This window comes from Mesoplodon mirus (genome assembly GCF_964341445.2).
Source record: "Mesoplodon mirus genome assembly, chromosome: 1".
In the NCBI taxonomy this organism is placed as follows: domain Eukaryota; kingdom Metazoa; phylum Chordata; class Mammalia; order Artiodactyla; family Ziphiidae; genus Mesoplodon; species Mesoplodon mirus.
Genome location: NC_138976.1, coordinates 23681601 through 23708456, shown reverse-complemented (window position 1 = coordinate 23708456; position 26856 = coordinate 23681601). Strand labels below are relative to the sequence as shown.

At 52.6% G+C, this 26856-nt stretch overlaps 1 protein-coding gene across 1 annotated transcript in view; it reads left to right on the top strand.

Annotated features, from left to right (window-relative positions):
- SHB (SH2 domain containing adaptor protein B) overlaps positions 1–18086 on the top strand; it is a 131935-nt gene extending 113849 nt beyond the window's left edge. The window contains exon 6 of the mRNA XM_082643433.1: positions 17640–18086. Coding sequence (XP_082499559.1) covers positions 17640–17823 — 184 coding nt within the window. The 3' untranslated portion in view covers positions 17824–18086. The remainder of the gene's footprint in view (positions 1–17639) is intronic.
- Positions 18087–26856: the final 8770 nt, after the last annotated feature.

Here is a 26856-nt window from a genome sequence, read left to right as displayed (position 1 = left end):
AGCCCTTTTAAAGATGTAGAGGGAAAAGCATGGGCTCTGCAGCCAGTGATACCTGGGTTCGAATCCTAGCTCCATCTCTTACCTGCTGTGTGGTTCTCGGCCAATGACTTTACCTCCCTGATTACCACCTAGAAAGCCACGTAGGCCACTCTCATGACGTTGTTGTAATAATTAATGCAGCTCAGCAGGTATATGCCAGTCTCCACTCCTCCCAGCTTTCCCAGAGCCTTTAGAAATTGCCGTGGAGGCAGCAAGATGGACAGGGCCAGGTCAAGCGCCCTCGGGGTGCGTCTGGGCTATATCTGCTTCTGGATGACATGGGCCAGTGTCTTCCCCCGTTCCCATAGAAAGCGGGTCTGGCATTTGATTCGTAAATTTGCTTCCAGGTCCAAGACTCTACGGTCAGGACAAGCTGTCTTTCTGCTCAGTCCTAAGGATGGTGGGAAGGCCCCACCTCCTTCTCCAGGTGGGAAGGAGGGGGCAGGACAAGAAAATGCCTCCTGCTCTGATGGCTAAACGAGGCCTGTTAGGTTCCTGCTTGGAGCTGGGGGTTTGTGCTGACTGCTGGGCAGCCAGTCTTCACCCAACAGATGCTTCCTGGGAGGGTGGTGAGCGTAGCGGGGCCAGAGGAGCTGATGGGCTGCGTTCCAGGGGCGCTGGGGGCACATTTCTTACAGTTGTTTTTCTTCTCTCCCCTCGTTGATTTATATAGTAGAGGAGAGAGTTTTCAAACAGTAGGCATGTCTGGGTCTAGGCAGGCGGGCCGGTGATTAATCTTAGTTTGTTGCTGCTGACAGCCAGGAGCAAGAAATAATAAAGGTTTGTGGGGCAGGGAGGGGCGGGGGATGAGGAAAGGCTGCTTGCCCTGAGATCATCGGCAGGGAGCACGGACTTCATTCCCCTCTGCCGTCTGAGCGCCCCTTGTCAGGTCGACATCTGAGGCTCCAGCCTCTCAGCTCCATGGGGGCTGCTCCCATGGCCAAGCCCCCAGGGTAGTCCCCCAGACCACAGTAGAGCCTGCCCGGCCGTTGTTGGGTTCCCTGCCCAGCATGACCTCCTGCTCCAGGATGTAGGACTCCATCACCACCACTTGCTCTCCTCCCCAGCCTGCCCCTGAGGGCAGAGCTTCAAGAAAGGCAGGTGTGTGCCGCCCGGGGCACTGCCCAGCTCTGCTGACCAGGGCCCTGGGTTCCTGGCTGCCTGCTCCCGTGACTCTGCACCTCTCTGAGCTGTCAGGTGGGTGTGAGGGCTGGAGATGGGGGAGTACAGAAGAAAGAGAGGTGGGGGTCAGGCAGACCGGCACAGGGGTAGCTGACTGACTCCAGGCAGACAGTGATGGCAGGAAGGGGTGGAGTGAGGAGGGGTTTTGACGTGGGCCTTGGGAAGTGAGGAGGGTTGAGGCAGTTGGGGATGGGCAGGGTAAGGAGCTGCCCATTCTCAGGAAACAGCAGCCCAGGAGGAGAGAAGCTGCCTACTTTCCAATCCACAGTTTTCAATATATCCCATCACTAACTCCTCCCCGTCTCCCCAGGATAGAGGCAGCTCTGTGCAGCAGAAGACATGGGCTCTGGATCAGTCTGGATTGGGCTCTTGAAGCCTAGCTCTACCACTTACTAGCAGGGTGGTCTTGGACAAAGGGACTTAACATCTCTGAGCCTCAATTTCCTCATCTATAAAATGGGTTTTACAGAGGTATTCCTGAAGAGATGATATACGTGAAGTGCTTGGCATGTGCCCAGCAGGCATTAAGTGAGTGGTAGCCCACTGTCTTTGTTACAGACTTTGGAGAGCCATGGGTTATTGAGGAAAGAGCTTGGTGTGGTCTGGAGCCTTGAGAATTGTCTGGACCTGTCCATGCCCGCAGCTACTCCCCTTTATGGTGGTGGGATTTTAGAATTTATGCAGGCTGCAACTTGAGAAAATCCTGCATTGTTATGACTAAGACTCAAATCACAGGGCTAGAGTCCAATCCAGGCTGCCCTTGTTCTGGCTGTGTGACCTTGGGTAAGTCACTTAACCTCTCTGATCTCCCAGTTCTTGATCAGTACCTGAAGATGATGACCACTTCAACAGCATTCCTTTCTGTCCCCCTCACTGTCCTGCTGACCCTCTATCTCTGCCTCCACATCTTCAGACATTATAAGTCGATTACAAGAACCAGAACCTGGTCCAGGACAGTAGCTCTCATACATTAAGTACACTTGAGCAGAAATCTTGGGATTTAGGGAACAGAAAGAGACCTTTTACATCACCTGGCCCAATGCCCTGTACAGGTAGAGAAACTGAGACCAGAGAGAGGAAGAAGCTTGTTTGCCTCCCGGCTTCCCATCCAGGTCCTGTTTTCTGGCAGCATTTGCATCGGCCTGAGACAAAGGGCAGGCAGGGAGGAGGGGCCGTCTGCCTCTTTGCTCTCACTACACAGAGGATTTCACATCCTTTCAGGACCGATGGAGGGAGACTGAACTTTCTGCTCAATTAGTGTGCGACGTGTTTTCTCCTTCTAAAAGGTTTAAAGGAGGTGGTGCAATTAGGAGCTCCTCAAACGCCCCGTGCAGGAGACTAAATGAAAACAGTGAACTTCAGAGACAGAGGTTTTCAGAAACCCCGTCTGACCGTGGAGGTGTCTGGAAGGCAGATGGGGGTGAAGCGCTGGCTGCTGAGGAGGCTGCAACAGCTCAGCGGAGGCCTAGGGCAGTGGGAGTAGAACAGAGGCTGTGTCCTGGTAGAAGTGAAGAGGGTGAGAAAGAGCGAGAAGTCAGGGGCCTCATCCAGATTTCTGAACAGCCGGGTGAGTGGTGGCACCACCAGCTGCAACATGGACCTGGAATGGTTTTGAAAAACCCAGGAAACTCGTCCTAACTCAGCTGCCCAAAACCAGAGGCAAGGGGTGCCCGCACTCACACTGCCAACCCATTGTCCAGAGCACCCACCAGCCTGGCAGTGCCCAGCGTGCCTGCTGATGGGCTGGGTTTTCCCTTCCTGACTTGCTGCATCTCCCCTCCCAGCCAAGCACACGGCATTGCCCTTTGCTCCCCCGAGAGCTCCCTGGTCCCCTCCAGAGTCAGAGCCACCCTGATTACATTTCCAGCTGTTTTTTAATTATCTCATATCAGCCCCCATAAATCTCCCTGTAAGGCTCGCCTGCCGTGGGAGGCGTTCCAACTGTTGCCAGGAAGCCTCTTGTGCCCTGGGACAGCTTCCCTTCTGAGGCACTGGGTGGTCTCTTTAAATGAGAAAAATATTTCTTTCCAATCGCATTTCTAACATCTTGTTAATAGGACTTATTTAATAATATTTTTGCAAAAGCCATCTGGGAATGGCTTGATTGGGAGGGCATGTGGGGTGCTGCAAGGGCAGGCCATGGTGACAGATACAGACCTTGAATCTGCCATCAGCAGATTCAGCAACATGGAGAAAGATGCAGTCAGGGACCAGAGGACCAGGGCCTGAATCCCACTGCTTCCACCAGCCATGAGGGTCACCCAGCGAGTTATTTCACGTCTCTTGAGCCTCAGCCCCGAGGCTCAGGGACACACCGGAAGGGAAAGCTCTTAGTAAACCCTGAGTGTCTGTATGAATGCAGGTGGTATTATTTACAGAGCCTTGTGCTTTCCCCGGGGGAGTATTGGGGGTCTTACTTTGCTAACAGCTAGGTAAATAACTCAAAGGCCCCCCCGGAGGAAATGCGATCAGCCCCTGCCCAGAGGCATTTGGCAGGGCTTGAAGCAACCAGCTTCATTCAGTAAAATCCCAAGGTTTCCTGTTCCCCATACCTTCAGACCCTTGCAGCCAGAAGGGTCTTGAATCATCCAGGTCAAGACCCTGGCTTTCAGATGAGAGAAACAGGCACAGGAAGGGAAAAGGACCTTCCCAAGGTCCCGCAGCGAGTTGCTGGCAGAGCCCAGATGTCTCAACTTCCATCCCAGTGTTATTACCCTTCTGAGCCCATAACGCTATATTTTCTCTCCCATTTTCTCCATAAACATTCTTGGTATTTGGGGCAGATTTATAAAATCGGATGTCAGATTTTATAGCTCTCGTCTTTGCTCCCACAGTTCAAACACTAAAGCTATAAAAATGATATTTTGCTGTGTATGAGTGTGGGTGTGTCACACTCACACGTGCACACACTTCCATTTTGTGCCTCGAATCTGCCCTTTTCTGAACGAAATTGGGTCATTTGTAGAGACGTGGATGGATCTAGAGACTATCATACAGAGTGAAGTAAGTCAGAAAGAGAAAAACAAATATCGTATATTAATGCATATATGTGGAACCTAGAAAAATGGTACAGATGAACTGGTTTGCAGGGCAGAAATAGAGACACAGATGTAGAGAACAAACTTACGGACACCAAGGGGGGAAAGTGGCGGGGAGGGTGCGGTGGTGGTGAGATGAATTGGGAGATTGGGATTGACATGTATACACTAATATGTATAAAATAGATAAATAATAAGAACTGGCTGTATAAAAAAATAAATAAAATTCAAAAATTAAAAAAAAACCCTGGGGCTTCCCTGGTGGCGCAGTGGTTGAGAGTCCGCCTGCCGACGCAGGGGAAACAGGTTCGTGCCCTGGTCTGGGAAGATCCCACATGCCGCGGAGCGGCTGGGCCCGTGAGCCATGGCCGCTGAGCCTGTGCGTCCGGAGCCTGTGCTCCGCAACGGGAGAGGCCACAACAGTGAGAGGCCCGTATACCGCAAAAAAAAAAAAAAAAAACGCGCCTTTTTCTGGGCAGCCCTCCCCCAGTGAGCAGCCGCCATCCTCCTTCCAGCTGAGGGTGCTTTCTGCCACTTTTAATACCTTTTTTTAAAGGATTGCTTCACCTAGGAGGAATATCAGAAACAATTGGTTTTGGCAAAGCTGGCTTATTAGAAATGCTTTAATTAGAACTTTTTTTTTTTTCTATTTTCCTTTTGAAAATCTACACGCTGCTCACGGCCCTGGGCGGCTTGAGGACCAGCTTGTCACATTCTCAGCACAGACTTTCAGGGCAGGGGCAACAGTGCAGCAGTGTAGCTGTCACTGCTGCGTTCCTACCAGGCACCAGGCCTTTGACTGGATGGGCAGACAGAGGCACATCAGAGTCTAAGCTTGTAGTCCAGGCACGGGGACAAGAATAGGTGACTACTGTGATGGAGGGAGGTGTAGCAGAGAATAAGTAAGGGAGGAAGAAAGTGAGTCTGACTGGGGGCATCTCAGAAGGCTTCCTGGAGGAGGTGGCATGTGAGCAGGGCCTAGGACGATAATAATGTATTGGGAAGTAACAGAAAGGTAGAAGGATGATTAGGTTTGGTATTAGAGGAGAGGTCTCTGCAGTGTCCCCTCTCCCTGTGGTGCTAACTCCCTGTGGTGCCAACTTTTCAATTGTCCCCTCCACGTAAGCCCCCCGTGGCCCAGGTGACTAATAATATTGTGGACAGAGATGTGCCTTGTATACTCTGAAGTCCTAGTCAGCTCTCTCTGTCTCCCCACAGCTTCTGCATCTCTGGTCCTTTATCTTTTCCACAATTCCTTCCCACCACCCAACTTGCCAAAGAGTAGCCACATGCCCCTCATTTCCACCTGACACTAAAGGTGTGTACCCCACCCTGGCTGAACACAGCCTCCCAGGGAAAAACGCATTTACACGGTGCTGGGCAGGTGCTTTGCAGTCCCTGGTACCTGGTGTTAGAAATTAAAGAGGCTTCTGCAGCGTATCCTCTGAGGCAGGTAGAATTGTGCCAGTAACAATGATTAAAAACTTGGGGGGGGCAGTATATGAGTTCTGACACAAGTTATGATGAAACCACTGAGGCGGCAAATGCATGAGGTGGTGTGTGCTGGGCACACCCACCTTTCAGATTCACGGTCTCCAAATGGGAGCATAATCCCATTTTGAGTTCAGATTTTCAGGCTAGAAAAATACTTTTTCCTGTCCTCAATTGTTCCAGTCTTACCCCCTGAAAATCTTCTGTGATGAAAAGAGGGTTGACTGTTTTACTTTTGTGGAAGTTGTGCTTTTAAAAAGCAATCAGTTCCAATAGTAAGTAACTTTTGGGAACTCAATTACTTGCAGCCATGCTGAAAAAAACTGTAATTAATGTGGTCAAACCCTAGCCAAATAATAAAATGAAAGCTTTGTTGTGTATCAAGGCAGAAATCAATTTCATTAGGGAGCAAAGAGCCGGAGATTTAATTTTGAGAAAACTCTCCACCCTGTGGACAGAGGTTGTCAAGAAGCTGCCAGAATGAATGCCCAACATGAGAGGATTCGCCCTCCAGAGCCCAGATTACTAAGGGCTGGCAGTGACCTTTCAGAATTACATTTGCAAACCTTCCAAGTGTGGCCACAGCCAGTGGGGCTTTTGCTTCTTAATGTTCTTGGACTGGTGCCCCTTTTGGTTTGGTCAAGAGGTGCATGTTGTCTGCACCCACTGACACTCGCATGCCAATGAGATCCTGTCCCTTGGGATGGGGAGGAGGAGGAAGAGAGAGGTGGACTCTGGAGGTCAGAAGACACCAGAAAGGAGTTCAGCGAAGGCTCAGGGTGTCCACATGGTGATGGAGTCGTGTCCAGACAGCAAGGCTAATGGCCAAGTGGGACATATCCATTGGGGACACTGTCCGGTTGCAGGCCAGCATGTGTATGAGAGATCGTGAGCAGCAGGGGGGACCAGGACGAGAGAGGACAGCTGGAGAGGAGCAGCCACAGGTCTCTGCCTGCTTCTGTATTCCGCTCTCCAGGGGGCCTTCCCAGGGCAGGCAGAGCAGCTGTGGCCTGCTGGAATGTGCTAAGTCACATTTCAGCTCAGAACGTAGAAGGACTTTCTCATGGTCAGAGCCATCAAAGGTTGGAAAAAGTTGTACCTGTAAGGAGTAAGCTCCCCAACACTGGGGGTAAGCCACAAAAGCTGAACATGAGGTGTGAATATGGACTTTGCATCATCAGACAGAATTAGAATGGTGGTTTTCAAACTTGAATGTGCATCGGAATCTCTTGAAGAGCATATTAAAATCTGATTCAGGTTCCAGAGAGGCCCAGGGAGTTGCAGGCTTAGCAAATCCCCAGGGACTTTGATGTAGGCTTTCTGGGGCACATTTGTAGAACCTCTATATTTGAGAAACCTGCACTCCTCTTCCAACCCTGAAACTCTGGGATGTCTGTAATGAAGGTCAGTCCTTTTGTTTAATATCTGAATAGTCATTCCTTCTTCATTGCGTGGTGTGAGCACCTATGTGCTAAGTTTCAAAGGTTTAGCAGTTTGTGGGACCTCAGTGGTCACCTAGTTCTCTCCCTTTGTTGTATAGATAGATGGGGAAACGGAGGCCCAAGAGGACAGGAGCCAGGGCTGGGACCAGGTCCCTGACATCCAGTTCAGAGCTCTTTTCACTTGCTTTCAGTGACTTTAAGGAATATCATAAAGTCCCCCCCATTTCACAGATGAAGAAACTGAGGCCCAGATCCCCAAGGACTGTTGGGAGCTTTTCCACTGAAAACCACCATCACCATCATTCACATGATGTGCAAAAGGCCCTTGGCCAGGGTGTCTGGGTGGCTTAGAGTCAACTGTGTGCCTTTGAAATTCCAGGGAGGAAGAACGGACCCTCAGGTTAGAGGCAGGACCACTGAGCAGGTAGATCTGTTTTAGCTTTCAGTTTTTAAAGGCCCTCCTGGATTTTTCCTTCTTTACTTGTTTGAGTAAAACTGTGAGTTGGATCAGGTGCTTTGTGGGCGAGTCCCCTTCTTTGCTGTGCTAATGAATCAGTTGGTCAGTTAGCAAGGGACACCCCAGCCAGGAAAGGAGTTGGGTCTGGAGGATAGTGAGGGTAAGCACTGTGCTTTAAGGACAAGGATGAGAATTGGGGTGTGGGGGGATTGCTGCCTTCTTCCCCCTCCCTGCACACCCACCTCCACCTTCCACCTTGTCACAGGCATTGCTGTCTACTCTGAGCATACAGAGGCTATGGGTAGTGCCCAAGAATCCCCTACAGCTAATGGCACGGGGGCGGGGTTGGGGGGAAGGGGCACATTCTGGATTCACTGGAGAATGGGAGCAAACCTCCACCCCTTTCTGGGCCTTAATGTCATCTGTAAAATAAGAGCAGGGAAACACATGGTCTCAAAAGCCTCTGCTTGGTGTCTTGTCTATCTCAGAAATGTTGAATACAGAGCAATACACACAATACTGCCATAGACCAGTATTTTTTAAGCAGAGAAGCCTCTTTCCTCATCATTCCCATTCTGTTTTCATGTGGACCCTGCTGTGTAACAATGTGCTTTTGAGAGTGTTGTGAAACACCACTCCATGTTTGGGAAGGTTGATCTCAGGGTCATAAACACCATGCCCATAGTCACCCAGCGACAGAGCTAGGGCCAGAACCCAGGCCTGCCACCCCAGCCAGGCAGGCTGCCCAGCTGGAGGATGTGGTCCTGCTGCCAACGTGGCCATGAATGGCAGACCAGGCAGACAGGGAGACACGCTCAGTGCTCAGCCCGGGCAGCACGGAGTCAGCAAGGCAAACCAGATGGGCAGCAACTTCTACTCAGGCTCCTGCAGTGCAGGTGGGAACAAAGCCATGACAGAACCCCTAGCCTTAGCACCTGCCAAACTTGCTCATGCACCATCCAGCTCAGACCTCAGGATGGTTCTTACGGGTGGGCAGTGAAAACTCCATCCCACAGATGAGGAAACTGAGGCTCAGAGAGAGGCACAGCTCAGGGTGGCAGAAGGGGACTCAGACTCAGGTCTGGGTCCCCCTGGGTCTGCAGGTGGTGGTCCCTTTGCCCTCGTCTTGCTTTCCTCATCCCGGAGTGCTCCCCTCATCTCACTCCCCAGCCTCACCTGGCTCAACCTCAGGTTTCCAGTTCCCCTTTTGCCTATAAAAGCCCCTGTGCCCCCTCAAAGTCCTCTCCATGGCAGCTGGTGCTTACCCTTATGGCTGCCTTTGCCCAGTCCCTGTTCTGGACCTTCCTTCAGGTACCATGTGTTCCCCCTGCACCTGCTGGTTGGTGGTGAAGTGGGAGTTGGTCCTTGGAAACAGCCTGGAGCCCTTTGAAGCCCTTTTGCAAATTCTGTGTTGTGTCTTAAGCCCTTAAATAAGGAGCCAGATGACTAACCTTTATCAGGTGTTCCTGCTTCCTTCACACAGGCATTCTCACTTCTCCCTCACAACTACTGTGAGGGTGGACTCTTTGTTACTCCCGTTTCACAGATGAAGGATTTGAGGCATGGGTGACTAGTGAGTTGCCACTGTTGAAATTTGGGGCTGGATTATTCTATGTTGTGGGGTTGTCCTATGCAGCATCCCTGACCTCCACCTGTAGATGCCAGCAGCTCCCCTGTCTCCAGACATTGTCAGGTTCCTCCAGGAGGGAGGTAAACTCGCCCGAGTTGAGAACCAGTGCTCCAAGAAGAGTATGGGTGGAGAGAGGCTTGTCCTAGTAGAAGGAAACCCCCCTCTACCCGACCCCAGGCCTGAATGCATTCTGTCCATCCCGTTGGCACGGATGTTAAGAAGCCTTGCTTTTGCCACTGTGCTGTCCTCAAGCCCGGGGATTCCCTGTACCTGCATGAGGATAGCCATCCTGCCCTGCCTTAGTCTTCCTGGCCGAGGCTGGCACACCCTCCACACCACTGTGATGTCTCTCATTAGCTTGAAAACTTCAGCACTGGAGGAACCCCCTCTACCTTTTCCAGACGGGGATGCTGAGGCCCAGGGAGAGGGGACCTGACCAGCCAAAGACATCAATAGGATCAGAGTATGAACCCAGGCATCTGACTTCAGTTCAGCCACCACCATCAACCCCACGTGCTTCAAACACAAAAGCGTCTTTGTGTTCCTGAAAGAGTCCTCTTTCCCCTTCCTAAATCTCTGAAACATTTCATGTCACCCCTCCCCCTGCCTCCACCTCTCCCCTTGCAGTTTTCATGTGCACTTGCTGGAGCCTGAGGACTGCTAGGAACACTGACCAGAGAGACTGCAAAAGTCATCCAGCCTGCCCCCATGCATCATTACCCTCCCACTTACACACTCCCAGTGATGGGAGGCTCACTCCCTCAGCTGTCAGTCTGGATCATTAAAATCCTCCTGCCTGACACTTTGTTAGTCTACTCCTGAAAAATTGCCCCAGATCAGTTCATTTTGACCTATGCTGCTTTGCGTGGCACAAAACAAGCCTTATGCCCCTCCATGTTTGCCGCGAGATGCATCTGCCGGCTCTCCTTCTGCCTGGAGATGGCTTTTCAGTGATTTACTGAAGGCCCTCTCCCTGAGCTGCCAACTTAGAGCTTGAGAAATGCCCTGGCTTCCTGGGGAGGCTTATCACTGCCAGTGTGCTTATTGAAAGTCTAATTATTTGGTTGTAAATCAAGTTGTTTGACTCAGCGGTGTTCACATTTAGATGTTTGTTCACCATAACCTGGCGCGCGTGTCTTTGGCTTGTCCCCCTGAAGGCTATTTCGGAAGGCGGTGGGTGGCATGTGACCTCATAAGCCCCTTCCTGCAGCTCCTCAACCCCTAGAACATGCCAGCTGGAAAGGGCCTCCATGCCCCTCACCCCATGCACTGCACAGTTGGAGAACCCCAACACACAGCTAGAGGGACTCACGTCCTGGTCCCCTGGCTCAGAAAGCCCTGGTGTCCTCTCGCTGTGACTCAGGCAGGTTGCTTCTCCCTCTGGCCCTTGGTGTTCTCGTGTGTGCAGTGGGTGTCTTGCAGATAATGCCAGCCCTCCCAGCTTCTTTGTAAAGCCACCGGTTGGTCCAGTCCAATGGCAGCGGTGGCCATCACATTGTACACGTTTGTTCTGCCAGGCTCCCAGGCCCTGTGCTCGTAGTTCACAGCATGTGCAGATGCCAGCCTGACATCCTCAGGAGATGTCAGCCAGGTACCTTGCCCCCGCCCCATCACTTGAGATCTGGGTATTTTTTTCCCACAGCAGGCCCAGGGCTCTCCTCAGAACATGCTTCTCTGCAGGCACTCATGAGTGTTTCTGGAGCGGCTTGTTTCACAGATGTGACAAGGAGTTTCTCTGTAGACACTTACCCAGCAAAATATCCCATCTCCCAGGAGGTCAAAGAGCAGACGTCCTGAATCAGAGCCATCTGCTTGCAGAGGCAGCGTTGCCGAGCAGGGGGTGGGGTTATGGCAGGAAGTACCTGTTTTGTAGGCCCCTAGGTGGCCATGGAGGCAGGAGGTATCTTGCCATGGTCACCCTCCAGGCTGGCTCCCTTGGGATGCTCTCTCACCCAAGGTCACAGCAAATCAGCATTAGAGCCGGGCCTAGAACGCACCTATGCCCAGTTAATTCGATACAAACGTCTGTGTCCATCTCCACTCCAACTTGGGTGCACACTTGTGGGGTCAGAAGGACCTGATGGGCTGGTCTCATGCCCTCCACGCTGATCACAAGACCTGTGCTCCGAGAGCTCTGAGGGTGAATGCTGGTTGCTGTTGTCATGTTCATGGAAAGCAGGCGACACCTCCCTCCCCTGAGAATCATCCTGCAACCAACTGTTGAGGACATTCAGATGCCCAATTTCATCCTTCCTCTTCTCTTAACCGATCTGGCCTCAGGAATCTTTGTACAATGTAAGATTCAACTTTTTAATTAAAATAACCCACAAGAAGAGGAAGAGATACAGCCACTTTGAGATCTGCTGGGCCCCAGAGTGGGGAGGGCCTGGGCCCTCAGGAAGACGTGGTTTTAGGAGGGAACTTGTGTCACATTCATTTTGTTTATCTAGGTCTGGGCAGGGGCACTGGCTGGCTCTGTACCCGGGAATGATTTCTTGTAGAATCCCAAGGAAAGAAAAAGGTTTGACCCATGCTTCTCTGTGGCTTGTGGCTTCCCTCAAGTGAGACTTCTCTTTCCAATTTGAGAGGCAGGTGCCTTTGTACCCCCTGCAGAGGTGACCCTCTAGGTTCTCCCCACGGCTCTGCCCCTCACTAAGCTGGCTCCTCCTGCGACCAATGCTGACCAGGCAAAGCAGCCACTGTGTCTGGCCTTGAAAGAGGCAGCTTCTACCCTGGCTGGACCACACTCGGGGACCTGGTGGAGTCGCCACCAGCCTGCCCTCTGGAGCTTACAGTCCAGAGAGGAGGATGCACAGGGCCTCATTTCCTTGGCCCAAGATAGACACTCACTAGATAGCTGCTGGGTGGATGGATGGACAGATGAACGGAGTGCTCGGCTGTGTGCCAGGCATGTGCTGAGAGCCCAAAGGGGAATAAGGCTTGACCTGCTGAGAAACGTCCCAGTGAACAGAGTTCCTGACCTCAGGAGCTCACAGAGCTGCAGGGACCTGGACACCTGGATCCATCTGGTTGGGTGGCTGAGCAGGGGAAGATGAGGCTGCAGTGGTAGTGTCAGGGCCCTGAGTGCTTACCATAGGCTTCAAAGTCAGACAGACACAGTGAAATCCTGGTCCCACCGTGTCCCACGGGACAAGGCACACAACCTCCTTCAGCCTCAGTTTCCCCATCTGTAAACAACGGTAGTCACACCAAGCAACTTATCAACCTTGCTGTGGGCTTAAATGAGGTAACATGTAGCAGTGGCACAGCTCAGTGCCTGGTGCACGGTAGGCTTCGAGCATTCATTCTGCAGTGGCAGTGGGGAGCCCTGGACGGTTTCGAGCTGAGGGACAATGTTCTGGGGCATCTCAGTGAAGAGAGCAGCTCCTCAACCACCTTTCAGTAGAGGTAAACCAGAGCTCACCTCTGTGTGTGGTTTCTTGTAACCAGGTCCTACATGCTAGTCCCAAAGGGCAATTTCCTTGCCTTCTCCTGCATAAATATTATATGCAAGTATTCTTAAGTCACTTCATCGTGAAAAGAAGCAATTTAACATAACTATTACTCAAGATTCTTCATGAAATATGCATCAAGCAATTAGGTCTAAAAGCAAGAGGTGAGGCCTCGCACCCTGTTCGGGCCAGCAGCTGCAGGCTGAGTGATGTTTTATTAAAGCCCATGATTATGAGACAAGGTGGGGTCTGTTATTAGGCCCAGCGCGCCAGGCACGTTTGATAATCCTGGTGATGAGGAGGTGCTTTTTGTGATGATAATGAGCCATTTGAACGCCCTGACAGCCACAGCATCCCCAGCCTCTACCAGCCTTACAAGACTCATTAGTCAGGTCACCCACTGGAGACACCCCTAATTGTGACTTAGCTCTTGCAAGATGTCCTATCAAAGGAGACGGGGCTGACACAGGAGCTTGGCAGGTGGCGGCCTGTCTGAGCTCCCCGGGGACCCATGCCTTCTCAGAAGCCATGATGGGAGGTGGCCTGGGACCCGGCCCACCTGGCCGTGGACGCGTGGGCCCCAGGTTCTTGCCATAACCACAGCCTACCTTGCTGTGTGCCTTGAGCCAGAGTGCTGCTCTCTCTGACCTGTTTCCTCCAGGATACCCCAAGAGGGTGAAACGAGATGGTCCCCAGGTTGCTTCTTGCTCCAAAAGCAGCGTCCAGAGCACCACAGCATCCTTGGGCATGCTGGTTATCTGATGCACCCTCTCTTCTCCCTGGAAAATTTAATCTTTTCTCTTCTTGTGCTGGATGTTGTCTTCTAAGTAGAGTTGGGAGTCTTTTTTTTATATATATATCTAAATTTATTTATTTAGTTATTTTGGCTGCGTCGGGTCTTTGTTGCTGCACGCGGGCTTTCTCTGGTTGTGGCGAGCGGGGGCTACTCTTCGTTACGGTGCATGGGCTTCTCGTTGCGGTGGCTTCTCTTGTTGCAGAGCATGGGCTCTAGGCGCATGGGCTTCAGTAGTTGTGGCACGTGGGCTCAGTAGTTATGGCACGTGGGCTCAGTAGTTGTGGCGCACGGGCTTAGTTGCTCCGCGGCATGTGGGATCTTCCCGGACCAGGGCTCGAACCCGTGTCCCCTGCATTGGCAGGCGGATTCTTAACCACTGCGCCACCAGGGAAGCCCCCGAGTTGGGAGTCTTTAAAGCCATCCCTGGCAGCTGTTTTTAAATCTTCAACTGTTGTTAGGTGGCACCTCACTCGTGGAGACCTTGTGACCGATCAGGGTATATCACTGCCGCACACCCTGTAGTTATGTGTTGACAAGGCTCTGCCGGACCTTTGCATAAGTCCGGGTTTGATAGAGTATCTCAGGAAGAAAGCCTGCTTACCTTGCAGGGCCCACCAACTCCGTGTGACGGTCCCTCCGTGGCTGGGGGCTCTGCCGGTCAGGACACACTGTCCCCGATCCCCAGGATGGCCTTTCACTGCTAGCCCCTGTGCTGCTCTGACCCATCATCAGCCCTGCAGGGTGGGTGTCGTGGGGACTGAGGCTTGGAGTCAAGGAGTCACTCACTCAGGCTCTGATGCTTCTCGCCCACCATGCGCCTGGCCTCACGTGGAGTGTTGGGGGCTAAGTAGGGCTCTCTCCTGGAGCTGGACAGTGCCGAGGTCAGGAGCGTGGGCTCTGGGAAAGGCCCACCAGGGAAGGAAGCAGCATCGCCACTGCTGATTGCTGTGTGACCCTGTGTCAGCCACCTCCCATCTGAGTCTCAGTGCTTAGCACATGGCCTGGCTCACAGGAAGTGCCCAGGACACATCAGCCTGAGGGCCATCCGGGCCAGTACCCTGTGACAGCGGCACTGGAGGCCGTGGGCAGTAGTGGAGGGGGGTGGGGCTTGAGGCTGCCTCGACCCCTTCCTGCAGGAAGCCCTCACCGTGTGGGCAGCAGATTATGCTCATACACATGGAATCCAGGACCTTAGGCCCAGAAGCACCCTCAGAGGCCATCCAGTTAGTCTCCCCATGGATCCAGTGGGGGCAGGGAATGAGCCCAGTACGGCCCAAGGAGAGCCTCGGGTCCAGAGAACCAGAGGGTGCAGTGCGTGAGCCCAGGGGGAAGGGCCGTTCCTGCCGGGGCTGCAGGGTGAGGGCCAGCTCTCCCTCTGCCAGGAATGGTCAGGCCCTGGACTCGGGTTACGGGCCTGAGTTCTCTGCCTTGGGCTCTGAACTTTGTAACCGCCTGCCCCTTCAGTACAGCCCAGCTCAGGGTTATAAACTAGTGTGTACTGAAATGCGAGTGTCAGAAGAACAAACAGTGGGCCTGGAGAGTCAGGAGGGACTGCAGGAAGGTACCAGCGGCTGCCTGTGTCTGTTGATGTGGAGGCGTTAGTGTGGAGTTCCTAGTATCTGGTGACCTCGCAAGCCCTCAGCCTGGGAACAGAGGAGCTTCCGCTTCTGTCTCTGGCTCTGTCCTCTGTTACCACCATCCCTGCCCACTTCCCTCACTGAACATTTTAAGAACAACTGGTGTGAAAATATCCCATTAACCTGTATGAGTTATTTTCTTTAACCTCCTTAGAAATTAAACCAGCTCCCCCTGCAACTTCGTACCTGCAGTGCCATCAGAGCTTTGGCACTCAGACCGGCTCACAACTGGTTGCTGTGATCTAACACATCCTGCGCTTTGCAGCCCCAGCTGTAGACTGTGGTACATAAAGCCCAAAATACCACCTCACACAGAGGGCATGACATGTCCAAGGCCACACCCACCCACCATGTCACTCACCTGCAGCTCCAGCTCTGCTGTCCCCCATACACACCCCTTCTCCAGGCAAAGCTGAGCACGTGGCCTCCAAGAATGCACAGCTTTTTAACTGTCACCGGTTTTCTTAGCCACACAATTTCAGCCCTGCATTCAAGCAATTACAGCCCTTTCCAGGCCAGCACAGATTTGCCATCTCTCCATGGATGTGGGTAGCAGGTAGCGGAGTCTTCACTCAGAGGGAGTTGCACGTTTTTTCACTTAAGGCACGCACCAGTTCCTTTCTAACGGCTTAAGCAAGTGTGCCTCCTGCTTCTCAGATGTGACAAGACAATTCTCCAATGAAATGACCCTTCACTGAGGAGCAGAACTTGCCACAGGCTCTGTAATTAGAACATTGTTAGCCTTAAAAAATCTTGATGTAAATTTCAGTTCTTTATAGGAATTATTCTCTCTTGAAACATAATTGCTCTCCGAATGATTTCCTTTAAGCTAAGGGTGACATCTCTAAATACGTTATTATGAGCAGATGTATTGCTCAGTGCCTGCACTTCATTAAGTATTTGCTCTGCCCATTTGAAAATGGTCCTGGAGTCCAAATTGACGCATTAACAGAGCAGGCGCCGGTAAGCGTGGGGAACCCGGTCCTGGATGGAAGAGATGTGGGAACAGCTGAAGCAAGAAGAATCAAAGCTCAGAAGGGCTACAAACTGCAAAACCGTGTCCACACGGAGCTCTCGGCCTTGCCTGGGGTGGGCCTGGTCTCCTAGGAGCCGGGCCTCTAGGTCTGCTCACAAGTTATCAGTGCCCAAGGATGGGCTCTGGAGAAGGCGCAGGAGGTCAGAGCCCCAGCTTTCTCACTAAGTAACACACCCTCAGTAAATTTGGACTGTGCTTTGGAAACCAAGCATCCACAAGTGTGGTGGCTAAATCTTGGAGCTGAGTGAGCAGGGAAAGGGCAGCCTGAGCACAGGCAGGTTGGTGGAGGGGTTAGTGACCCGATGTGGCCAGAGTCCTGGGTGGGAGGCGGGAGAGGTCTGCTAGGGCCAGGTGGAAACAACACCCCACCCAGCATGCTGGTGCTGCTGGCAAGCTGCGAGGGTCACGGACAGGGCTCTGCTCTGACCTCCAAGGAACCCACCCACTACCCATTTCGGAGGATGCCGAGCATGGTGGGCACAGAGCCTGCACAGTCCTCTGAAGCTCTCAGGGGAATTGAGAAGATGGATAAGTAATCACAGTTCAGGAAGGCAAGTGCTGATGGAGGCGTTATATCCTCGGCGCAGCTGGAAGAAGGAAGGAGCTCTGCCAGTGGGAACCTGGAAGACTTCCTGGCAGAGGAAACACTCCACCTGGGCCTTGGAGAAGGAGGCAGGCAGGGTTTACTGAGCAGAGAGAGGAAGCACAGACAGGAGAGTGCCTGCGTTGGGGCAAAGCCGGGGTGCACACATTCTCCCCAGATTCTATTGGCTTAAACTAGTCACGTGACTACAGTGGATACAAGGGAGGCTGGGAAATGTAGTCCCTGGCTTGGCAGTTCCATACTACTGAAGAGAGAGCATCAGTTTTTGGAGAACAGCTCGCCTGTCATCCTGCCACACTCTGTTTCCTAATCTGTAAACTGGGGGTGATGACCCCTGTCCTGCCTACTTGTCAGGGCATTGGGGACTTAAACATTGTGCCTGCCAGGCAAGGCTTAAATTCTCATCTGCATCAGTAATAGGAAGAGGGGCCAAGTTTGGGGGTTTCTTTGTTTTCCGGAGGAAGTCCCTCAAAGCTCCCGAGGTCGAAAGATTCTCCTGCAGCCGTGTTTGCTGCTGATTCCCTGTCTGCTGCTGGGATTGAGGGGGCTCTTAGGTGCAGCCGCATTTCGGCCGGTCCTGGGCTGTTCCTGGCTGGGAGAGGTGCAGCTCAGGGCTGCTTCTTGGCTGGGATCTCTTCTGTCCTGGGCAGCAAGGAATCTTCACACCTTAGCAGGAATATGGCCAGAGGGAGAGTTCTCTCGGATAATGAGTGTGAATTCATGACACACCTCGGTTCAGAGCAAAAGTGAGTAGCTCTCTGGGAATTGCTTTCCTGATTGATCCTGGGCCTTCGTCATTCTGCACATCCTAATAATCTCTGCACTTTGTTCACAGGAGCAACCAGGGCTTCATGCACATGAAACTGGCCAAAACCAAAGAGAAATACGTCCTGGGTCAGAACAGCCCCCCGTTCGACAGTGTCCCAGAAGTCATCCACTACTACACCACCAGAAAGCTGCCCATCAAAGGGGCCGAGCACTTGTCCCTCCTCTACCCCGTGGCTGTGCGGACCCTGTGAGCCCCTCCCTGCCCTGTGACGGGGCCCAGACGTGGAGGAGCCGGTGGCCCCTGCCAACCCGCCCGGCCGCTGTTGCCAGCCATGTCCAGTTTGTGTCGTGTGTATGGTACTAGCACACCACTGCATGTCTCTAGAATGCTGTTGCCACTCACGGGGGCTGGAGAAAGCCTGGATAAAGACTGAGGGACGGCTAGCCTGCCACCGCAGCCCCTCCCCCAACCCCTCTTCGAGTTTCTGTGAATTAAAATATTTGCAAATCCAAAGAGATGCCTTCCAGGATGAACAAAAGAGAGCAGCTCCGAGGGGCGGGGCGGGAGCTCCTGGGGTTGCGGCTCTTTGTTCTCCAGCCGTCAGGAATTCACACCTGTGTACGGGGTGCAGTTTTCCCACCGGGGCCCCACTGGTGCTGGGAGCCAAACGCTGGTGCTTTGAGAGCCCTGAAGGCCCTGGGAATCCCGCCTCCCCTCTGGTGTGTGTGTGCGAGTGTGAGCACATACGTGGGAGAACATGGCCACACACAGATGTAAGCCCACTAATCCACTTTTAGTCACTTAGTGTAATCATTAGGAGATCTCCAAGGAATCATTGTGCAGTCAAAAAAAGGATTCAATTATTTATGAATAGGGTGTGTAAATAAAACAGTCATTTAATATATATTCTTATCCCTTTTTTTAATACACTGCAGTGGGTCTCTGGGGGGGCCAGTGCTTACCTGCGGGTTTCATCCCCAGAGCAAGGTGTGTCCCCTCTGGGCACGCGGGAAGGAGGCAGAGCCCCCAGCTCAGGGCTGAGGCAGCCGCTGAGGCAGAGGGATTTGCTTTGCCCCCTGAGAGTCAAGCTGCAGGAAGGGGCATTCAGGCTCCAGCAATGGTAGCCTCAAATGTTGACTCAGCACCCACGCTCCCCCTTCTGCCTACAGCAATGCAGTGATGACAGGTCTGTGTTAACCCCTCAGGTGCTCAGCACCCAGCACTTCATAAAGGGCTCTCCCCATTAACTGGGGTCACTGCTACCCTGTGAGGCATTTAACATGTGGGGAAAAGGAGGCTCAGAGAGGGAAAGTAGCTTGTCTAAGTTAACACAGCCCATAAGCAGAGGACGCTCTAGAGCCAGTGCTTTGGCTCTACATGGCCTTGCTGTCACCCTGCTCCTGGGAGAAGGCAAATCCTGACCTCTCAGGGGACATGGAGCCAGAGCTCCTGATCATCCGCACTGCCTCCACACAGATAAGAACACCCGCACACACACTCCCACACTCCACCCCTATCTAGCCCCTGCCCTTGATGGGAGCGGGGGTCTTGCTCACACAGAGCAGACCCTCAGTGAGACTGCTGTTACTCAGTTCCGCTTCCTTTCCCTCCCACCCACCTACCACCGCACCATGCATGTTAAATGCAGTGGAAGAAATAGAAGAATCCCACCCAGAAGCATGAAAGACATGGCTTCCATCCACTGAAGGAGGTGCAAGGGATCCAGAGAGAACACAAGTGTCAGCGCCTTCGCCAAGCACACGTCAGTCTGCCTGCCAGTGGTCTGAGCACAATGGAAGTTCGGTGACCATCTTCCCCAGCAGGAGGGGGCTGAACCGAGTTTGAACATCACCAGCACTGCCAGGCCTTCCGCGATGCTTCAGACTCACCGTTCACAGTAGAGACAGAGGCCCAGCGAGGAGAGAGGACTTGCTCCGGCCACTTGTCAAGCCAGGGCAGGGCAGGACTAGAATCCGTGCCCATTTAGGTGGCTGCTGTGGATTTTAGTGGGTTGTGGCCAAAGCTGTTTTCTTGGCATCTGCTTCCTGCCCAGTCCAACTCTTGGGTCAGCCCCCCGAGTCCTTGTCTCAGTCCAGGCAGCCCGAGACCCTCCCACCCATGGATCTCACAGGCCCGTCCACCTCATGGTTGCCTCGTTGCCTGTGGCCTGGGTCTAGTCTCCAAAGCCTCAATCCTGACCTTTTACCTGCTTTGCGTTTTCCAAAACATCCTTTAAGGCAGGAGTACCTGGAAGGATTCACGCTTTCCTCTTTATTTATTTATTTTTATGGTGAGTGAGAAGATGAGTGAGGAGTTGGCACTTATCCAAACAGAGGTGCCGAAGGAGACTGGATCCCAAGGATCCAGTTAGAGGTTGGGGAAGAGGAAGGCAGCCCATGGAGCCGGGGGTGGGGTGGATTTTGCATTAGTGCCTCGTCCTCCAGCAAGTGCAGATTCCCACAGGGCCCTTCCCGAGGCCGCAGATGGGGCAGTGCAGGAGCCCACGACCCTTCTCAGTGGACAGTCTTCAGAGAAGACCTCTCCTCAGAAGAGGCTCTGGCTGTGGTCGAAGGAAAACCGAGGCTGCTTCGCCCTCTGGTCTTGCCTTTGCTCTTTTAAGGGATTCCTGGGCCCTCCCTCCTTCCCCTGCCTTCGTCTTCCTGAAGTTTCCCCAGGAGGCCCAACCGCCAGCTCCCCCTTGGGACTGAGGCCGGCAGAGGAGCCAGCTTACAGGATGGGAGCTGCTAAAAGGAATTTTTTCCCTTAATTTTATGAACCTCTCCCTCTTCTTCCTCTAATTGTGACCGTTTCCTCTGTCGGCGTGTATTCATGTTTTCTTGGACATCTAACAATTGAAACAGCTTTTCCCTTTCAGAAACACTCGCATTCAGGTTACTGGCGTTGGTTTGGGTTTTGTTTTGGCTTTTTTTTTTTTCATCTGCTGCCAATTAATGGGGGAAAAAATGAGCTGGATTTCTTTGAGGGGAAAAAAAAAGCTCCCTGCCACACAATATCTCGCCTCAGCATTTTGTCTCAGAACACAACCTCTAGCCCCTAACAGGCTGCGTTGCTCAGAGCCACAGGACTGTCAGGTTTTTTCCCCTTTCTTTCCCTCTGTCGCTGGCTTCATTATTGACCATAATGCCCCGACCACTTCAGCAGTAATGTCCTTGAGCACTGAGGAGTCAGGGCCTTTTGGGCAGTGCCCCGCCCGCCCCAGAACAAGATGACAGCCCAGAAAGAAAGGAGGCTTTGTGGGGAGAGATGGCCCACCTGCCTGTCAGGAGAGAGGCTCACAGAGCACCTCTTCTAAAGAAAATGGTGAAAAGGCTCCTCTTCAGGAAGCTCAGCCAATCCCAGCTGAGCTGTGCCTCCCCTCCCAGGGCAGCTCCAGGCTGGTGCCCCTCAGTGGCCAGTGGGTGTGCAGAGGGGAATCATGATGTAACTTCCAACAAGGGCCTGGCATCAACAGGTGGAGGGCCTCCCTGGTGGCGCAGTGGTTGGGAGTCCGCCTGCCGATGCAGGGGATGCGGGTTCGTGCCCCGGTCTGGGAGGATCCCATGTGCCGCGGAGCGGCTGGGCCCGTGAGCCGTGGCCGCTGGGCCTGCGCGTCCGGAGCCTGTGCTCCGCGGCGGGAGAGGCCACAGCAGTGAGAGGCCCGCATACCGCAAAAAGAAAAAAAAAAAAAAAAAAAAAAAAAAACAGGTGGAGCCCTTGGCAGACGCTCTGCTTCTCCTACAGTCACAGGACCCGGAGATTGCCTTTTTAAGATTTGGAACACCGAGCTCTGGCTGGCTTCAGGGAAGTGCTTGCTGTCACTTGACCAAGGGCCCAGCAGGGACAGACAGCTAGGCTTACCATGTGCTCTCACAGACCCCAGGGACAGTGCATGCAGAAGTGGGCAGACAGGGAAGGCTGGTATTGCATTTGGAGTTGGCCCATCGATGCTCATGAAGAGTCCTGGCTGGATCCGATGGTCATCCAGCAGACTGCCATGTCTGTCTCTACCTTCCAGAATCGGTTACCAGAAAAGAAAAATGGGGCAAGTTGTCCGGTGGAGCCAGCACAGCCCAGGGCTGTAGATGCAGGAGCACCTTCCAGAACCCTCCAGAGACCCACTCAGGTACCCCCAAGGCACTGACAGCCCCCAGCCCCTCCCCTCTCCTCAGGGCTGTTGTGTCACTGACGGGCCTTGGGACTGCCACCCACTGCGAAAAAGTGTCCTGTAAAGATCTACTGATACAATAATTCTGTGCGATAAGCTGTATAATGTATATTTAATGTGAAGCTTTTAATATACAAGTGTCTTGTTTAAATGTACCTCACTGAGCACGCATGTTTTATTTCCTTAAAATGCAAACGTGTGCCCCAGGATCTAGTTTGATTGCCGCCTTCTCGCAGAAGCTGAAGTTCTGCCGTCATCCCCCAAAGGTGGATCTTACAAGAAGAAGGAACCTTCCTGCTTCCTAATTAGGAGAAAGCTGGAGCCCTAGTGAGCTTCTTAAATGGAAACAGATTAATTTGTTCAGCAAACATTTGTTGAGTGCCTACCCGTCCTTGGGCCTGGTGGATACAGAGGAGAATAGGACCCAACCCCTACCCTCAGGAAGTTTCCAGTGTGGCGGAAAAACAAACAGTCAACTACACGTGATGTAATAGAGGGGGGCCGTGGGTGCCCAGATGAGGGGGAGTTGAATCTGCTTGCAGAGGTGAGGAACAGTTGGGCCTTGGCGGAGTAGGGAGCCTGGAAGCCTGGTGTTCCTGGCAGAGGTAACAGGTGGGGGATGATCGGGGGAGTCAGATAGGCCTGGTGTGGCACAGCCTGCATGGTAGGAGATGGCAAGGTCTCTGGGCCTCCGAGGGCTTCATCCGGTGGAGGTAGAAGAACAGAGCAGGGCAAAGGGAGGAGCGTTCATCCCCTTGTGGCAGGAAGCCATTTTTGGTCTCCCTGAAGAGTAGGAGATGCTGGCCTGTTTTCTGGAGAGCGGCAGGCAGGGCGTGACTGGCACACTGTTTCCCATTGTGTGCCCTCATGCCATCATCATTATGATGTCCTTATGCAGCCTGAGCAGGAGGGTCTGCAGCCCAAGCTCCTTCCTCACACACAGGTCAGCACCTGAGGAGGCACAGGGACCCCCCAGCTCGCCTGGAAGCCTGCTCTGGAGTGGAGGCCGACCCCCACCTGGCCCTGGAGGAACTCACTGCCTCTCCCTCTCTCCCAAGGTTGTGGCCCGCTGTGCCCCAGTGGGCCTCTTCCTCCCCCACTACCCCCAAGTCTCAGGCTTCGATTCCATATTTCAGTGACCCAGAATCCACACCTCCAACTCCTAAGCCCCTCAGAGCACGCCCCCCACCACAGCGCGCGCGCGCACACACACACACACACACACACACACACACACACACACACACACACACACACACACACACACACACACACACACACACACACACACACACACACACACACACACACACACACACACACACACACACACACACACACACACACACACACACACACACACACACACACACACACACACACCCCTCCCTCCCTCCCTCCCTGTTCAAGGGACGGCAAAGCCCTGACATGTTCCTGGGCCCACAAGGCCAATGCCAGTGCTCTGTGACCAGGAATATTTCCTGAAGAGAGAAGAGAAAAATGTCTCTGGTGGTCACTTTCATGTTTGGGAGAGTTTTTTATTTCTGTTTTGGTTCAATTTAACAAACATGGAGCATGAAACAGGGCCTGGAACGAGCTGGTGACCTGGAGCAGGAAGCTGAGCACAGGAAACATCTTCCTCAACTAGTCGACAGGAAGTGGTGGACAACCTGCCCTCCCTCATCTATGCACAGAGACCAAGCGGCATGGGCCAGAAACAGGTTCAGAGAGGGATAGGAGGTTGCTCAAAGACACAGAGCAAGTCCATCTCCACATACCACGGGTGCTTGAGGGTGGCCAGCTCAGAGGGTTACCCTGGCCAGTGCAGCAGCTCTGGGAAGACTGGGGTAGGGGTGGGGATTCTTCTAGGACAGAGTTTATGAACCAGTTCCTTCTCTCTTGTTCCCTCCTGAGTGGGAGCGTCCCAGCCTGCAGTGACTAGTATCATCTCTGGCTTTGGGGGACAGTTTTGAAGGGGCCATGATCTGACTGGGTGGCAGGATGTCACCAGTGTGGTTCTGGCGCCCTCATGTGGTTCTCTTCAGCATTGCAGCCAGTCTCAGGGGGAGGGGAAGGCAGCTCTTAAGTCGCTTGGCCTGTTACACAGACAGCAACTGAAGCCCAGGCTCATATCCTAACTCCATCCTTTCCAGCTGTGTGACGTGGACAGTGTGCAAAAAGCTTCCATTTCCTCCACCGTAAAATGGCACGAGAAGTAACCTCACGGGTTATTGCAAAGATTACACGCAGCGTTGGATGAACGCCCTTCGCATGTCGCCCTTCAGACAAAGTCAGCTAGGATAAGAACAAGGTGAGTGAGCTTTCATAGGAAAGGCAGGGGTCATTACAGCCACAGGATTTCAAAGGAAAGAGGGTCTGGGGTTCCAGGAAGGCTGGGGCATTTTAGGAGGTGAAAGAGGAGTCCACTTTACAAATTAAAAATGCCCCAGCTCGGGCTTCCCTGGTGGCGCAGTGGTTGAGAGTCTGCCTGCCGATGCAGGGGACATGGGTTCATGCCCCAGTGCGGGAGGATCCCACATGCCGCAGAGCGGCTGGGCCCGTGAGCCATGACCGCTGAGCCTGCGCGTCCGGAGCCTGTGCTCCACAGCGGGAGAGGTCACAGCAGTGAGAGGCCCGCGTACCGCAAGAAAAAAAAAAAAAAAAAATTGCCCCAGCTCTATTGAACATCATGAAGGATCAGCGTTCAAGGTCCTTTTCCTCTCCAGACTGAAGACCAGAGTGGCTCTCTATTCCCCTACCGTGGCATCTTCTGCTGCCCCATCTTTATTTATTTAAATTAATGCTAACATACTATATTATTTAAATAATAAGCAGCTGTTGTGTTTACTATTTAAATAATTGTCACATCTGTTTATTTCAATATTAAACCTATTTATTGTCTTGTTTAAGCATCAAATCCATGCAGTGTCTTTACTGTTTAAATATTAAACACATATCATGTTCATTATTTGTCTGTCTCCACCCACTAGAATGTAGACTCCACACAAGCAGGGGTCTCGGAGAGCTCCTGGCACATAGCGGGTGCTCAATAAGTATTTGTTAAATGATTTAACAATGGTAAAAGTTCCCATTTACAGCGGGCTTACTGTGTGTGCCCTACACATTGTGCACACACCGGTCCCCCACCATGAGAGCAGGTGAGAAACTGAGGTTTAGAAGGTGAAGTGGCTGCTGGGAAAAGCATTAGTTCAGTTTAGTGGTGGGGGCCCTGCGTTCCTGCTCTGTACCTCACACCCCAGAGGACAGTCACAGCCCAAAGATTAGCAGGATAAAGAGGGAACTACAGAGTCCCTTCTTCCCAGAACAAAAGAGAAGGGTGACATTTAGAGCTTCGGGTGACATATTCCCTGAGCCTCCATTGCCCCCTCCATGCCCACCATGTGAAGGAGAATGAGCATCCGTCGTCCTGGGTCTGCTATCGGGAAAGCCTCCCTCAGGGAGGCAGAAGGTGGGCTCAGGAAGGATCCTTATTCTGAAGTGGGAATATTGAGGCTCTGAGAGGGGGAGAGCTTTGCCCCAGGTACAAAACCAGGAAGTGGTGGTTCTAGGATTCAAACCCAGGTCTGCTGACCTTGCAACATGCCACGTCTAGTTCAGTGCATCCTACCTTTGCCTCGTCATATAGTTCATGTGGGCCTCTTGTAAATTACAAATTCCTAAGCCCTTCTGGGAGATTTTGAGTCAGTAGGTCTTGGGTGGGCACCAGGAACCTGCGTTGGTAACAAGCGCCTCGGGTGCCTTATGATTAGAGAGTCCTGTGTAAAGGGCCAGTCTCCCCACTGCCCTGCAGCTCACCATCCACAGATCCTTCCCCAAGTGCCAGACACCAGTTCTCAACAGTGCTTCTGTTCTCAAAAATGGTGGAGGCGGTGCAGTCCCAGCCTCACCTCTCGATACATACTAAGATCAAGCAGGTCACAGGACTTCCCTGAGCACACAAATGATGTGTAAACCAGAGGGAATAACTATCAAGTAACTGCTTGGAAGACCCAAAGACTATTGTGCAAATGTTTGATGTTGTTTTATTGACTCAGCCCTTGCTAGATAAAAATGTGTTTGTATTTCACAAGTATGTGTCACTTAGATACCAAGTAAAGTGTCCCAGGATCCCACCCAGAGGTCAGCAACTGTTCTGAGCCCTGAGAGCTACCAGGGGGCATAGGCTCTGCCCGTAGGTGTGCCTGGGACAAAGGCAAAGTTGGGGAACAGGAATGAGGTCAGGGAGAAAGAGAAACCTGGTGTCTCCTTCCTTACACACTTCTTCCCATCCCATGCTTCTTCTGGAGCCCACCTTGTTTTAAGTCCTAGTCATGCTTTATGGGTCACCTCTTCCAGGTAGCCTTCCCTGATTGCAGCTACTGCATTTTTCGCTCTTCTCTGCGCACTCACAGCACTTGGTATATGTCTGTTTCAAGCCCTGATCATTTCTCCTTAGGACTAGACCCCAGTTTCCTCTCTGGGCTGCAGGCTTATTCACGCACACATTCCTGAGCCCTGCAGGTCCCTGGGTTTCAAACTTTAGGTTACTATTATGGGTCAGGGTATCAGTTTAGAACTGTTGCTTCCCAAAGACTTTGAGAAGAACTGCCTGAGGCTTGTGTTGGAGCTAGAGAGGCCAACTGGCCTCTCCCCCGGAAATTCTGACTTCATTGTAGGTCTGCTAGAATCTAGCTTTTCAATCTGTAAAGTGGATACGAGTCACAAAGGATAGCACTGTGGGGCAGCTCTGTGTCAGGTAGTTAGGTCAGGAAAAGCAGCAAGAAGCCTCTGTGTAAGCTGAGCAATGAAGGGTGAACAGGACTTTGCCATGAAGCAGGCAGGGCCTTTGAGGCACAGAGGACATTGTAAAAGAATGCAGGGACGTGAACCAGCAGTGGCTGGCCTGTGGCTGGAGCCGGGGGGTGTGAAGGGGAGTGGCTGAAAAGGGAAAGGAAGGTCACTGACCCCTTGCTGGGGAAAGACTGCTGGTGACCTTATCTGGGCAGAGCCACTCACGGTAGCCAAGGCTCCACTGATGACAGCTTGTGTAAAGCTGTTTTTGTGGACATAAGGGCCCATGGAGCCTGAGTGCACTAGACAAGTTTCTAGAAAGCATTT